At 39.3% G+C, this 16,371-nt stretch overlaps 1 protein-coding gene across 5 annotated transcripts in view; it reads left to right on the forward strand.

The window, feature by feature from the left end:
- Zfand6 (zinc finger AN1-type containing 6) overlaps positions 1-8,117 on the forward strand; it is a 73,071-nt gene extending 64,954 nt beyond the window's left edge. For all 5 annotated transcript variants that reach the window (XM_052159298.1, XM_052159276.1, XM_052159280.1 and 2 more), the window contains 3 exons: positions 2,172-2,216; positions 5,151-5,264; positions 7,353-8,117. In XM_052159298.1, the coding sequence (XP_052015258.1) occupies positions 2,172-2,216; positions 5,151-5,264; positions 7,353-7,501 (308 nt within the window). In that variant the 3' untranslated portion in view covers positions 7,502-8,117. The remainder of the gene's footprint in view (positions 1-2,171; positions 2,217-5,150; positions 5,265-7,352) is intronic.
- The last annotated feature ends 8,254 nt before the right edge of the window (positions 8,118-16,371 follow it).

The following is a 16,371-nucleotide window of genomic DNA, read 5'->3' on the forward strand; positions in this document are numbered from 1 at the left end:
TGGTGTAAGGTGAAATCTCAGGGTTGTTTTGATTTGTATTTCCCTAATGACTAGAGAAGTTGAACATTTCTTAAGATGCTTCTCAGCCATCCGAAGTTCTTCAGGTGAAAATTCTTTGTTTAGCTCTGTACCCCATTTTTAATAGGGTTATTTGGTTTTCTGGTTATTTCTAACTTCTTGAGTTCTTTGTATATATTGGATATTAGCCCTCTATCTGATGTAGGGTTGGTGAAGATCTTTTCCCAGTTTGTTGGTTGCCGATTTGTCCTTTTGATGGTGTCCTTTGCCTTACAGAAACTTTGTAATTTTATGAGGTCTCTACTTCCTTTTTTAATTAATTCAGCAATGTTTTTATGTCTACCATTTTACTCTTTAATTTTCCATGAAAATTGCCAATTTTAACATATTTCTCTATAGATCTCTTCTATTTTATCAGGAATATTTTCCATGTAAATCTTCAGTCTTATCATAAAATGTTTTTACTTTCTTTTTCAATAAAAGAACATGCGTTTCAAAAAAATGAAAGTCTGATCAAAAATTGAAGTTATTAAAAAATGTGAAAAATCATAAACAGTGTATCCAAAACCTATATAAGAGCTGAGACTGTAAAAACTCTCAAGGCAAGTGTAAATTTTGTGGCTTTAGATAGGAAGTTTCATAGATAAGACTCCTAAAGCAACAGCAGCCGAAGAGGATAGATAGATGACTTTTTTGCTTTCATGAAAGGAATGAAAAAGCAGCACAGAGGATGTTTTACATCCTCTGTGTAATAAGGGCGGATGAAGAAATAAAACTTCCTGCTGGAGATATAGCTCGGTGGTAAAGCATTTGGACAGCATGCGTGGGATCCTAGTTTAAGCCCATGGTAGCTATAACAATCAGGAGAGAAAGAGTGAAAGAAAGCAGAATAAGGCAATCCAATGAAAAAATGGTTCAGTTCCCAGCATCCACATGGCAACTGTCCATAATTCCAGTTCTAGCTGGAACAGCACAAACATGCACATGGTACACATGACACATGCAGGCAAAATACTCACATGAATTGTATGAATCTTAAGAAAATGTATGAATCTTTAATAGAGTTTTTGGAAATTCTCAAAGAATGAATAAGATGTCTTTAAAGAAAAGAAAAATAGGCAAAGGGTCTGAATAGATTATTTTTCCAGAGGTGTACAAACAGACTGTCAGCAAATAAAACAATGACCTGCATCAGTAGTCACCAAGGAACTGCAATACCAAACCATAATGAATGAACACGGCCCCCAGCAGAGTGCTGCAAGCAGTAGCAATAACAGGTGTTGTTCAGGTGTGTGAAAATCAGGACACTTGCACATTATGGGAGTTGATAATACTGAAAATGATTTGGAAAGCAATCGAGTTTCTCAAAAACATAAGAATAATTATCAAGTGAACTAGTATCTTGACTTGTAATTCTAAAGAGAATGAAACCATGTCCTTGCTTGCTAGAGTTGTTCTTGCCTTTCATTGTGTAGCTTTTAGGGATTGGACTTGGGGTATCAGGTGTGACAGCAAGAGCCTTACCTGCTGACCTGTCTTGCCAGGCCTAGGATTAATGATATAGAAAATAATAAATGTGGCACTTGTTTCTTTTGAATGCTAATGCAATTTTCTCATGGAAGTTAATTTTTCTCTCATTTTACATAGAATTTTTAAACTAGGAAGAGCTTACATGTTACTTAATTTAAACCCACATCTAAGAAAATGAGGTCTAGATTGAAAAATTAAATTCATTTCAGTTATGAATGGTTATAACTCTCTGCATTGACTGTCTGGGGGCATAAGCCCTCTGTCTTCTCTAGGTGCATAGCAGCAGTAAGCAGAATAATTTGAGCTCCTCAGAAACTATTCTGATCCTTCACTTGGTTGAACTCCGTGGTAGAGTTCTCCTACATGTTTGGGTTCTGATGCCAAAAGGGTTTTGTCTACGCTTCTTGAGAATTGCCAAGATTGTCTGAGGAAAAATACATCATATTATATAGAGATACTATATCTGCTACCAAGAGAAGGGAGATGTATTTAGATAGTGTTTAATTACCTATCAATGTCATTTTAATGTCAGTTCAGTTTAGTTTTTCACTGTTTATGAGTATACCCCAAGTGTTTAAATTGTATTATGTACTTATTATTACATTTTTTTTTTCTGTTTACAGGACCCAGAGCAGAGGGCCTTGTTCCTCTTGAATGTGATCCTCCATGTGGGTAGTAAAACCACTCTTAACTGTCCAGTGCATTTGTGAAGTATTGTAACAGTAATGGCCAGTAGACCGTGTCTAGCTAGGATTCCAGTTAGCAGTCAGCTAGGAAGCATACTACAGTTTATTTTGCCTCTTATGTTGTTACATTGGCCTCCCTCCCCACAGACCCCGCATGGCCAGTGGGTATTGACTACACAGTCATGTGTTCTTGGTTACTAACAGTTGGTATCATGTGTCTAATTCTCATTTTCCTATATGAAAACCCATCTAGTTCTAAAGAGACTGCCCTTACTTAGGCTTTAAACTCAGAAAGGCTGTGGTTCTTTGGCTTCTTTGCTTCTACATAGCTCTCTTTGTGGTTGAACAGTTCCTTTAATGTAAAGAATTGGATAAGGCAGTCTGTGGTCTTACATCTTAAGTACAACCTGAGGAAACATAATTTCTTGGAATCAGTCCTCCATAGATCCCTAGAGTCTGGCCTGTGAATTTATTTAAACTCAAGCTGTTGATTGTTTAAGGTTGGGCTGAGAGCTGGGTTTGAGCAGATGTTCCCATCTGTCGTCGCAGTATCTAGTACTCAGCAGTCTAAATGCGAGCTCTAGCTCTGAGCATTTCACACAGCGGTCCAGTCTTTAAAGTTGCATTCTCCACTGGTGATTTGTCTTAGGTCTTCAGGCTAAATGGCAAATTTACTACTGTTGAGGTGTGTGACACCACTTGGGTTCAGAGTAAGAACGTGAATTTTTATTCTTCTCCATTTCCAAATACTTCTCAGAATTTGTCTCAGTAGTTAAACCAGTTTTGTTTAGAATCTGCCATTCTGTAACTGACATTTAAGAATTAATTTTTATGACTACCACGTATTTTAGAGAACAGGTTAGATATTTTGGCTTACAAATTTTAAAGACAATATTCGGGCTTATTTCTGAATACAGTTTAAATATTTTTGAGTTCCCTTCACAGAGTCTAGCCTTACCTTATATTTTTTCTAGAGGTAGGGACTTAAGCATGATACTCACTCCTTGTCCATAGTAAGCCCACATTCTAGGAATACTTATTTATAGAAAATAAAAAAAGTTTGTGTTTCTATTTTGTTTGAAAAATACAATATAGCCAGATGTAGCTCACACCTGTAATCCAAGCACTTGTTTGAGGCAGGAAGATTACTGTGAATTTGAGGCCAGCCTGGGCTGCAGAATTAAACCCTGCCTCAGAATTCCTAAGTAAGAAATAAGGATGTATATTAATAGAAAGTTCTCTGGTTGGTTTAGCTTGTCTAGTAGAGACTTTGTATGCAGATTTCTTCATTACCGTTCATTCACTTTTAATTTATGGTGTTTGTATCATTTTTAAGTATTAGCTGAGTTAGCATAAGCAGGTTACAATCCACTCACTTATTTGCGTATCTGCTGTAAGTAGCTTTTCTAAGGGGAGCTGTACTCTGGCTATGGGAATGTCCTCCATAGATATAGTAGGTAAGTGATTTAATTCAGATCCACTAGCAGTTTTTCCTTGAGTGGCAGTAGCAGCAGGATAGGCTCCGTTAACAAGAATGATGAGACAGGTTCCTGCCTTCAAAGAATCCAGTTAGCCAAGTTAAGTCACATAGATATAGGAGCTTAGAAAGTACCCTAGGAGCTCAGGAGAGGGTTTCCTATTCTGAAACTGCAGGTTACATCAGTGTAAACAGGAAAGACAAGATGGAGTTAGTAGCTAAAGATCACACACAGCAAGGACCTTACAAGAGCTTACAGGTGAGAGAGAGGGGGGGTGTATCATAGGAACTCCCTCTCCCCACCTCCCCATCCCCACCCCCCTGTGGCTCAAGCATATGGCAATTTAGGAATGATGCAATGTTGCCAGAGAGAGTGACAGGAATGGTAAAAGTCCCTGGACCTTAAATTGGGGATGGTGGGGAGCCATGGGAATGTTCTGTTTGCTTTTCACCTACAGCAGACAAACAGACTGAGGGTCGGGTTGGTGCCAATATCAGGGTAATAGAGTACAAAGCTGAGTGTTACTGAGGGAAGAACACACATGGCTGAAATGGAAAAACCTTCTGGCTGGCAGAATTACGCCAGAAGGATGTTCCCAGTGTAGTCCGAAGAGCAGTCACTCCTGGGAGAGGCTCTGGTTGTGACAAGGTGGGCAAGTTGAACTTAAACCATGACAGGCTTTTACTATTTTCAAGTACGTTGCAGACTCTGTCTCTGGGGCACTCAGGAGGGCCAGGGTGACAAGTAAGAGGGAAGGGCACATTTACAGGGTTTAGTAGCAGCCATTCAACCTGAGTCTCAGTGTATCTGCTCTTGATTTTAGGATAAAAGTACATCAATTTTAATTTTCATCTTCATTACATCATTTTAAAGTTTCCATGTATCTGATTCTTTTTCTTAGCATCTTAAGTACTTTTGGGAGTAAGGGTAGTGTTGAGAAAGATTTTCATTTTGTTGCTTTGGCTGAACTTTTACTTATTCTGTAAACAAGACTCAAACAGCAATCCTCTGGGTACTGGATTATAGGCATGTGCCACAACACTTGGCTTAAGTGATTTCACACAAAAATGTGAAGCAGTTCTGAGAATATTAGTATTCTTGTTTTCTGAGAAGTCTATTTAGATCAGACTTGCTGGGTGTCAGGCAGTGTCTTTCTCTGTCTCTCCCTTCCCACTACAGATAGCAAAAGGAAAAAAATTGGTGAATGTTTAGAAGCATCATTTTTCTATTACAGGATACCTTCTACCTGTTTGTACACATATATTTAATGAACAGAGGGTCATGTTTTATAAATAGTGGAAATTTATGATTATAAATCAGTTCCACAGATAGTCTTTAGATTACAGATGTGTGGGATAATATGGAATGAGGATCAGCCACCACCCAAACACCAAATCTTATTAACTAATTAAATTTGCCACCCTCTTGTTTTTGTCAGCTTCAGTATCAGATACGACACAGCAGCCATCTGAAGAGCAAAGCAAGTCTCTTGAAAAACCAAAACAAAAAAAGAATCGCTGTTTCATGTGCAGGAAGAAAGTGGGACTTACTGGTAAGGGCCTCCTTGAATGGTTTAAAGTTAAGATCTTGTTTTGGAATGACTTATGCTCACTATTATTGACCAGTTAAGATTGCTGCTGCCTCTGTGAGCATTGGTATGGGTACATGTCAGGTTTGGTTTTTTGTTGTTGTTTTTGTTTTTGTTTTTGTTATTTTTTTCCGCTTTTAAATTTTTATTTCAGTAGAATTTTTTGACAAGTATTTTGACAAGAATATTTGACAAGTAAGACTATTGTGGTGAATGCTGAAAAAGGGCGAAGATGTGTCTCTTGCCTTCAAGGAGATGGTATGGGGGGGGTGCTTTGGTGAACTGTGAGGTGTTTTCTATAAAATGGTGCTGATCATACACTACACGAGGTCAATGAGCTATAAGCAACACAGCCTGGTGCTGTGTAGAAGACACCACTAGTATTACTGGTCTGTAACTCAGCTGTCAATTGTAAAAGGGGAACTATTCAGAAGTATTTAGCAAAGAATTAAGCACAGTCAGACTGCCCTGGACATTCATGGACAGGACTTCTGTGGTCAGTTTATATAAACAAAGGGAAGTAGAGGCCTGTCAAGGGCAGTGCAGCCCCCACTCTGACAACGGAGCGATGGATTAGACCCGGGCAAGCCAGGTACTGGGATTCACTGGAAAGTGGTGCAGCTACAAATAATTTTGCTGATAGTTTATTTAGATATAGTGCCAAATACTTGTATAAAAATCAGGAGTATAAACAGAGTACAGTAAAATTTTGAGTGAAAATTGTGCTTCAGAGTTGGACATAACAGCACATGCTCATAATCCCAGCACTTGGGGAATGGGGAGAGAAGGATCAAGGGGTTCAGGGCCAGGGTGTGCTACACGAGAGCCTATCTCCAAAAAATAGAAAAGAAAATGATACCTTAGGACCTACATCTTGCTGAAAATGGGTTGACATTGAAGGAAGAGATTGAACTATGATGTCAAAGGTAACCTAAACTCTGCCCCATTCCCCCAACTTAGATTTAACTGAAAGTGGACATAGTTAATATCAAACACATCCTTTAGAAGTTTCATGAAGTTTCAGACTTCCTGACTATAAGGCTAGAACTTAGTTTTCATCTAATTTAGCTATTGTTTGCTTCGATTTTCTATTTGTTTTTTGTTTTTTTGAGACAGGGTTTCTCTGTGTAGCCCTGGCTGTCCTGGAACTCACTCTGTAGACCAGGCTGGCCTCAAACTCAGAAATCCACCTGCCTCTGCCTCCCAAGTGCTAGGATTAAAGGTGTGCGCCACCACCACCCGGCTGCTTTGATTTTCTGTTACATAACGTTTCAGAATATGTTTTTAAAGTTAGAATGTGGTAAATAAAGAAAGTGAATGCCAGTTGATGACTAGAGTATTGATTATTCCTGAGTTCTGTTTTCCCATATCCATAATAACATAAAGGCCTGACTTGGAGGAGTGACACTGTCACTCTGATTGCAGCTCTATTTGAGTTTCAACTCAAAGGCCATAGCCCTAAAATTAAATAGCTTTTATTGGATGGTTTTTGTATATTGGACACTCACCCGATCCTTAGAGTAATTCATGACACCTTAAAAAGTGCATATGTGAGACTCAAGCTTAGTGAATTGTCTCTGATTACTGAGGTATTGACCAGTGGAAACCTGCTTCAAGGGTCATGGTCTCCCAGGCAGAACCATCCACCTGTCCTGTAAGCTTAGTGGAGGGGGATTAAAGGTGTCCTGTTGTCACTAGGCAGCAGCTCTTCTGGCCTCACGGGTCTGCTCTTAATTGTTACCGTTACCTTCTGACGGTAGGCTGTTTTCTACACTGTGTTTTCAGTTTAGCAACCTTTCCTAGAAAGAAATTGTGAGCATATCACAAGTAAGGAAACCAGCTCAGAGGAGCAATCAGGGCTTTCCCTATACAATAAGTATATGTAGATGGAGCAAGAAAGGAAGCTCTGATAATGAGTTGAGAATGAAGCTCTTGGAACTAAGTATTCTTCATAGACTTAAAGACAGGGTTACTGAGTATTAACTATGGGAAGAACTTAACACCTCACCCTCCTGTCTAACCCAGGCTGTACACATATTCATCCATTTCCAGGGTTTGAATGCCGGTGTGGAAATGTTTACTGTGGTGTGCACCGTTACTCAGATGTTCACAATTGCTCTTACAATTACAAAGCTGATGCTGCTGAGAAAATCAGAAAAGAAAATCCAGTAGTTGTTGGTGAAAAGATCCAGAAGATTTGAACTCCTGCTGGAATACAAAATCCTTTGACTATCTGCAAACTAAAAATTGACTTGAGGTTTTTTTTCCTAGTCCTTGGGAATGTAGAGCACCATATCTTGCATAGACCCTTGAATCATGCATGTCATCAGAAGAATAGATTTTTGTTTTTGTTTTGAAAATGACTCTGAACATTTATTTCCATTGCAGTTTCTGTGGCTGAAAAGAAGTATTATACTTTTAAGATCATTTTAATTTTAGTTGAGTGCAGAGGGCTTTTATAACAAATGTGGAGAAATTCTGGAGGGCTGTGATTTTTCCAGTATTAAACATGCATGCGTTGATCTTGCAGTTTATTTCTCATTGTGTATGTATATATAGCTTTTCTCTGCAGCACGATTCCCTTTTGATAAGGCCCTTCTGGGCACAACTAGTTATCAGTAACTGAATGTATCTTAATCATTACGGCTGCTTCTGTTTGTTTTGTTTTCATTAACAAAGGTTATACATACGTTAGCGTATAGTTTCTTTGCACCCACTATTTATGTCTGAATCATTTGTCACAGGAGAATATGTGCTGACGAGATTCTAAATTTGTGGTTTTTGGTTCTTCTTCTTTTTTTTTTTTTTTTTTTTTTTTTTTTAAAGCAAGGGACAGAAAAGCTGAGTGCATTTCACTGTTGACTGCAAGTTTCTTTGAGATTACTGTTCATTGGTCTGTGTGTGCACAATATGAAGAATGATCTGGTCATTGTGCGGTATTTATGTTTATTCACCAGCCTTTGATTAAATAAAAAGGAAAACTTGAAAAAAAATGCTACGTTTCCTTCTTTCTGGTAATTCATTTTGTCCTGTTAAATCTTTTAGGGCTTTGCTTTTTTTATGTTGTAAGAGCACCACTATTATTTGTTTCGCCTCTAGTTGTAGCTAATTTGTTATGACAAATTATATTCCTATGAGTTGAAGACCTTAGAATTTTTTCAAAACCAAGTTACTGAGATGTGTGATACATTCTGGCTCTCATCTGACTGCCCTGCACTCTTTTAAAATCTAATGGGGCTTCTTTACTCCATAGGATTAGAGGCATTCACATTATGCCAGTGGGAGAATTATACTAGGAAGACCCTGCAAAGACTTATTTGTCCTCTGATTTCTAAACTTTTCTAGAAGGTAGCCTGTTTAAAAATGACAATGGCTGTACTCTACAGAACAAATTTCTTGATAGAAACATGTTTAATTTTAATCAATAATGTACATAATATGGTTTAATGTTAAAATTATAGATTTAACTGATCACATGAATACATTTAAATGAGTATTAACCACTGTGTGTCTCAGTAGATTCAGATAGAGTAATGCAGGCATAGTGGTGTGTTCCTCTAATTCCAACACTTACCAGACAGATCACTGCAAGCTCGAGGCTAATCAGGTCTATATAATAAGCTCCAGACCAGACCTATATATAGTGAGAATTTATCCTGAAAGGGGCAAAAAGAGCTTATTCATAATTAACAAAATAACAGGATTAGGATGAGATTGATTAGCTGCTTGGTGGCCCAGGCCTTTAATTCCAGCACTTGCGAGGCAGAGGCAGGTAGATCTCTGAGTTCAAGGCCAGCCTGGTCTACAGAGTGACTTCCAGGAAATCCAGGGCTACACAGAGAAAACCAGTATCAAAAACCAAAGGGGGCAGGGGTCTAATAGTGTCATGTATCCCAGTCTTGGATTTAATATATAGCTGAGGACAACTGTCACCATGCTTTAATTTATGCAGATATGGGAAATGCTGTAGATGGGGTCCAGACTGCTTGCTAAGGAAGCTCTCCACAGACCAATACCCTCAGACTTACATCTAGGCAGAAATTTTGGGGGCCAGTAAGATAGCTAAGTGTGTGGAAGTTCTTGCCACAAAAGCCTGATTTTAGAACCAAACTCCAGAGTTGTACTCTAACCTTTACACACACACACACACACACACACAAGCATAATTAAGAAACAAAACTATAGGGGGCTGGAGAGATGGCTCAGCGGGTAAGAGCACCGACTGCTCTTCTGAAGGTCATGAGTTCAAATCCCAGCATCCACATGATGGCTCACAACCATCCGTAAAGAGATCTGACACCCTATTCTGGTGTCTGAAGACAACTACAGTGTACTTATATATAATAAATAAATTTTAAAAAAAGAAACAAAACTATAGAAAGAAATGTCTTTAAGCTGATATGTTTTAAAAAACTCTGTCATTCCAAAAAAAAAAAAAAAAAAAAAAAAAAAGTCTACCAGAAAGTGGAGACTGTTAGTGAGGAACAGTCAAGCTGTCCCATTTTACTGCTTATATTTAGAATGATGCTGTTCTAAATCCTAGCCACCAGAGTAAGACACCCTTAAGCCAGAAGCAGCACTCAATATTTGAACATTTTATGATTTGTTTTTAAAAAATGGCAAACCTTAATAAATCCAGAAAGAGATCACTAGATACAATAAAGGTGGCAAGATAATGCCAGTTGTCACAGTTTTACTGGAATTAACTAGAATACCAGAATTTATCTTCCTGCAATAATGTCTCAACCTTGAGATTGCAATGGGATGCACTAGATTGCTAGATAAGGACCAAAGTGAACTTTGATGTCAGCTAATGATAGTGTGTTGCTTCCAGGAAAGGAGACAAATAGAGCTGCATTGAACATTTGGTTATAGAAAAAGGAAAATCTTTTTACACTATAGTGGAAAATGTTAATGTAAAGCAATATTCTAGAAACAGAAAGTAAGATGAATTCTTAAACCATCTAACCGACCTCAGATGTTTATCATCAGGAAATATGGGAAGACAGGTTACATAGTGGAACTATCTACAATGCAAATCAAGATCACAAAGAAATAATGACTTTATACCCAACCACTTCCCCCCAATAATAGAAGCCTCTCAGTAGCAGTTGTTTGTGAACAGTGGTTTGACTCTTGAAAGTTTGTGGGGTACCTTTTTTTAAAGTTGTGCTTTTAATACATCCTATATTCCAGAAGTTTCACTACACACACAAGAAAACCTTACATATGCGTTAAAATAAAACTTAAAACCTAGAAAGAACCCAAAGTCGTCACTGAAGAGGGGTGGTGGGTAGAATGGGAGACCCATTCAAAGTGCGGACTATAAACCAGCTCAGTGGAGAGAATGCTTAGGAGCATGTGCGGGGCTTTGGGGTCATTACTCTGCAGTGCAGCAGGGAGAGGTATGAAAATGCATCTCTTATAAACAGTAATAAAGTTTATCTGTAGAGAAGGGTGCCAGTGCGAAAATGAAACACTGTTCTTAGATGAGAGGCAGCAGGGTCTGGTGAGTGACAGCGATGGCCACACAGCCCCAGCTTTTGGACTAGTAGGTACAAGATACTCAAACAAAAAGCAAAGGCAGGCTTTTTGAACCAGTGCAGAGTATCGTGAGTGCCAGTGATTATGATTAATCCAGTTTTGTTTCCCTGAAACTGAGTAGTCAAAAGGAAAATGTTAATTATAAAGCTGTTTGATGACCTCCATTTTGAAACTGGGTGATGCATGAAAATCTCCTGAACTAGCGTGTTAATTTTATTTTCAATAAAATTCTAGTCCTCCAACTTCACAGTGCTAAATAGTAAGACTTAAATTACTTCTGCTATTTCTTGTCCTTCCTGTGCTGATGTGCAGTTTCTGTGTCCCTTAATTTTTTTGAGCTGTTCACTTGTATTGCCTGAAATGTTCCCTTTACTCCAAGCATACAATGCAAGGGCCCCATTTTCCTGATGTAGAGATAATTTATACAAATTTGCTAATGGATAGAATTTTCTTTTTAACTGAGTATTCTTTGGATTTTTAGGGAAGGATCCATGTACACTGATCCTTGTTTTTCATACTAGCTTCTTAGCTTTATGCTTTTGCTCTTTTAATGTGTGAACATTAAGATTATTCAGAAAGGTGGGGCAATGACTCAGCAGTTAAGAGTATTTGTTACTTTTGAAGATCCAGGTTCTGCTCCCAGATCTTACACGGTGTCTCTGTAATTCCCAGGTACACATTCACATATACAAAATCAGTCTTTTAATGTTTTTAAGAGAGCAAGTGGAATGAGGCTGTGGAAATGAGATGAGTAGAATACAATCGCTGAAAGACTTTTACAACTAGAAATCGCTAAGGAACCCCAGTGATCACTAATATCTGTACTGATAAAAGGGGGAAGTGGTTGCTGTGAGGAGGGAAGAAGGGCCATCAGTATAGATAACAGGAGCATGGAAAGATATTTAAAAACAAAATATTATGGGTCATTCTCTGCCCACAAAATTGGATAAATTTAGATGACGGGTCAGTTCCTTAAAGGCCCCTTTCCTGGTTTGTTTCCTATTGCGATGAACACCATGACCAAAGGCAACTTGGGGCTGGGTGTGCTTGGCCTACAAGTCCCAGATCATAGTCCATCACTGATTGAGGGAAGCCAGGTTAGAAACAGAAGAAACAATGAAGGAGCTGTCTTGTTCCCAATGAATTGCTTGGTTCATTTTTCATCTATAACCCAAGACCATCTGCCCAAGGGTGGCACTGACCACAGTGTGATGGGGGGCTGGGATCTCCTACATCATTAACTAAGAAAATGTCACACAGACTTTCCTACTGGCTAATCTGATGGAGACATTTTCTCAACTGAGGATCCCTCTCCCAAAATGATGCTGTTGTGTGTCAAGTTGATGAAAACTCAGCCACAGGAACAAACTCTTAAGGCTCATAGATAGAACAGGGTTTATACATTAAAGAGAATGTATAATTACCTTTCAGGAAAAGAAAAAAGTCAGTAGTAAGTAAGGTATTGAATCTAAACACTTAAGAAATTATTATTTTTTTTTGACAATCTCTTAAACAATGTAATGGCAGAGAACGAGAGCTCTTTTTTTCTTTTTTGGAAGATTTAAAAATTACTACTGTGAACAGACACCATGACCAAGATAACTCTTACAAGGACAACATTTAATTGGGGCTGGCTTACAGGTTCAGAGATTCAATCCAGAATCATCAAGGTGGGAGCATGACATTGGCCATGGCCGGCATGGTGCAGGCTGACCTGAGAGTTGTATATCTTCATCTGAAGGCTGCTAGCAGAATACTGGCTTCCAGGTAGCTAGGATGAGGGTATTAAAACCCACACCCACAGTGACACACCTTCTAATAGTGGCCCTCGCTGGGCCCAGCACGTACAAACTGTAACCACCTCATGCCAGTCTATTTCCTGCAGAGGTCAGAGGAGGGTATCAGATCCTCTGGAACTAGAATTACAGGGAACCAAATTCAGGTTCTGTTTAAGAGCAGTAAGTGTTCTTATCCACTGACACATCTCTCCAGCCCTGAAGAAATGCTTTCTAAATGTATTCTATCAAATACATTGTGAGATATCAGACAAATGCCAGTGCAAAAGTCCTTAACAAAAATTTGAACCTAAAAATGTATTTTAAGAACATATACCATAATCAGGTAGAATTTATTCTTGGTCTACAGGGCTAATTGTATGTCTGATACCACATCTAAGAAAATCATTATACTGATATAGACAGAAAAAAATCCAACAGCCATTCAAGATTAAAAAAAAAAAAAACTAGGAATATAAGAAACATTATAGATTAAAAGGAAAGGAAAAGTAAATCCAAAAACTACCTAATATATTAAGTGATGAAAAATGGATACTCAACCCCTGAGCACAGTGAGGTGCTGCCATACTATTTTATATTGCTCGTTTTTTATACTAAGAAAACCTACTCTGATTGGGAAGGAGGAGAGAGCCTGCATTCATTTGCATTTTCATGCCATCTATCTAGAAAATCTAAAAGAATTAGTAACTAGGAGCAACTATGTTAAGATTATATAAACGTGTCAATATTCATACCAGCATGGACATTTTGAATAAGCAATTAAGTTTGCTTTACCTTCAAAAACAAGATACTTAAATGTAGGCCTAAATAAAGTAAATGCAAGATTTATGTCAGGAAAAACTAAAAAGCTTAATGGGAAATCAAAGATGACTGGAACAGGAGAGCTGGTCCACATTCAGTGACTGGGAGACTCAGTCTGTTCTCCACTCTGGTTGGTAAATTCAGTGCAATCCCAGTAACCCCAGCAAGTTATATTTTGGATCAGTATGATTACAAAGGTCCAGAATTACTAATACTTTTTTTTTTTTAGCTGCAAGGTGAAAATTGACACAGACTCCAAACTTTAACCCTACAGATTCCATAATGAAGACTGACACTGGTGGAAGACTGTATCTGCAGCAGAACAATTCAGAAATACACCAACGTAACATAATAGACTGGCCTCACAGAGAAGAGAAAGACCCTTTGATGAAAGGCCTTCTCAACCAAAAGTGAGAGGTCACTGGGCATTCAAACAGCAAAAATGAGAGACCTAAACCTTGAGCCTTTCATAAAACAAAGCAGACTTACAGATGAAACTTGTAGAATCTGGTAGGGTAATTTTGTGTTGATGGGCAGACAACATAGTTCAGTTGATAGACCACTTGCCCTTTCTTTCCTTGCACCACATTCCCAGACCTGATGGTATATACCCATAATCTCAAAATTCAGAAGGTGGAGTTAGGAGGATCAAGAACTCAAGATAACCTGCAGATACATAGTAAGTTTGAGGCCAGCCAGTAAGAATTCCACGAGACTGCCATACACATATGCCCACGGGGCTTGGTGGGGGCAGGGGGGTAGGTAAAATTCTGGGTGACGGTTTGAAAAGCTCACAAGTGAAGAATGATGTCTTCAGGGAGTATGCAGACAACCAGATGAAGGAAGGAAATGTTCTCAGGTCCTGGAGAAGAGTCATCAACAGAGGTGAGAAAGTAAGCAAAATGGATGGGAAATTCAGCAAGGGAATTGAGGGGTTTGTTTTGAGAGAACCTCACTATGTAGCCATGACTGGCCTGGAACTCACAACATAAAGCAAGCTGATTTCAAACTCACAGAGATCCATCTGCCTCTATGTCCCAAGTGCTGGGATTAAAGCCATGCTTAGGGGAAAAAAAAAGCAAAAGTAAAAGCTTGACAGGACTTACAAGAACTCTGGTAAATAGGAGACCAAATCTAGGACTCCATGGGGTGGAAGGATCTGAAGTAAGTAAAAATAACAGAGAATGTGCTTAATGAAGTTGCAGGAAAAAAAAAATTGATACTATAGAAAAAAACAAATGCAAGGGGTATTTAGAACTCCCTCCCCACCTCCCAAACTGGCCAGAGATCTTCATTATACACTGTACAAAAGTACAAAAGAAACAACACTGAAAGAAGTAAGAAAAAAGTATCAAGTCACAAAAACAAAGGTATCAGAATAGCATCAGATCCTCTCAACAGAAACCCTGAAAGTCAGAAAAGCATGGAATGATAGATTTCAAGTCCTGGAGTTAAATAACTGCCAACCTATCAAAACTATCTTTTAAAACTGATGGAAGAATACCATCACTTCAAACAAGGACAAATAATAGCAATTAATGACTACTAAACCAAGCAGCACTACAGAGTATACTTGGAGAATCCTGATCACAGAGTGAAGATAGACTCAGCCAAGCAAACACGGTAAAACTCAAGAAGTTTGAGTTCAGTTTAGATGAAACCACCTAGCAAACACCGCCAGAGTATTCCATCTGTATTCATTACTACTCTCATTGCTGTGACCAAATACTCGACAAGAATTTAAGGGTGGAAACATTATCGTTTATAGTTTGAGGAGATGCAGCCCACAATACTAGGGAAGGGTCCTAGGAGAGCATGGCACAGGGTTGGGGAGAAGGCTGCTCACACCGCCTCGACAGTCTGGAAGCAGAAAAAGATGAATACTGCTCTCCAGATCCAGGCTCCTTTCATCTATTCAAGACCTCCAGCCCAAGAGGTGATGCTGGCCACTCATTTAACCTTTTGCCCTTTTGCAAACACAGACGCGTGAAGGTGTGTTTCCATGGTGATTCTAAATCTGATAGTTAGGTTGACACTATTAAACATTACACCCTCCAACACCCTGAAAGTACAAATTCTCAACAGAGCTTTCTCTAAAATAGAACACAGTTTAGGCCGTTAAGGCACGTCTCTCTCCACAATACAAAAGAATTCAAATCATCCCTTTTTATTTGATCAGATTGCGTTTCTGAAGCATTTGCACCTGCACGGTCACAGTCTGCGGGGGTGCTCCCATGAGACCTCACTTTATCGTGGACGCCCATGTTTCTAGTCAGTGATTAGCCATACTTCTAACATCTCTGTCCCCAAGAGGCCATAGGTTTTCCTCCCTCCCGCTCTTTCATTTGGAAGTCAACTAACATTAACTAATTGAATTCTTGTTTCTACTGTGAAGTGAACCGTCCCCCCAACCCCCCACTAGTACTGTATGGAAGAAAGCAGAGGCTGAAGAATCCCAAGACGTTAACACAGGCGCGTCACACTTTTTCAGATGCTGGCTCCAACTCCAGCTTTCTCCAGTGCTCAGGGGAAGGTCTCTGGACGCTGAGCAAGGCTACACAGGCAGATGAACTGCGGACAAAGCCTCTACAGTATCCAGTGACACCTCAGGAGCAGGAGGCAGCCCCAGACAAAAGAATGGGGTCACTGGGTGGATCCCAAATTGAATTCTGAAGGTGGGGTTAGGGAGAAAGCAGGGCTCATAAGGGAGGCTGGGCAGTTTTACAAAAGGGAGAGACCTCAGAGATTAAGGAAATAAAGCACCTACAGGACCAAAACCTAGAGGGGCGAGGTTTTGGGTCTTGGGCATTTTAGGTGAGACCAATACCTGGACTCAGGTGCTGGACCCGGAAGGGGGAGGTTTAGACATAGGGGCGGAGCAGTCCGACAGTTCCGGGATGGAGATAGGGGTGGCGTGAGGGGGGAGGACC

Source organism: Apodemus sylvaticus, chromosome 1, assembly GCF_947179515.1.
Source record: "Apodemus sylvaticus chromosome 1, mApoSyl1.1, whole genome shotgun sequence".
In the NCBI taxonomy this organism is placed as follows: Eukaryota; Metazoa; Chordata; class Mammalia; order Rodentia; family Muridae; genus Apodemus; species Apodemus sylvaticus.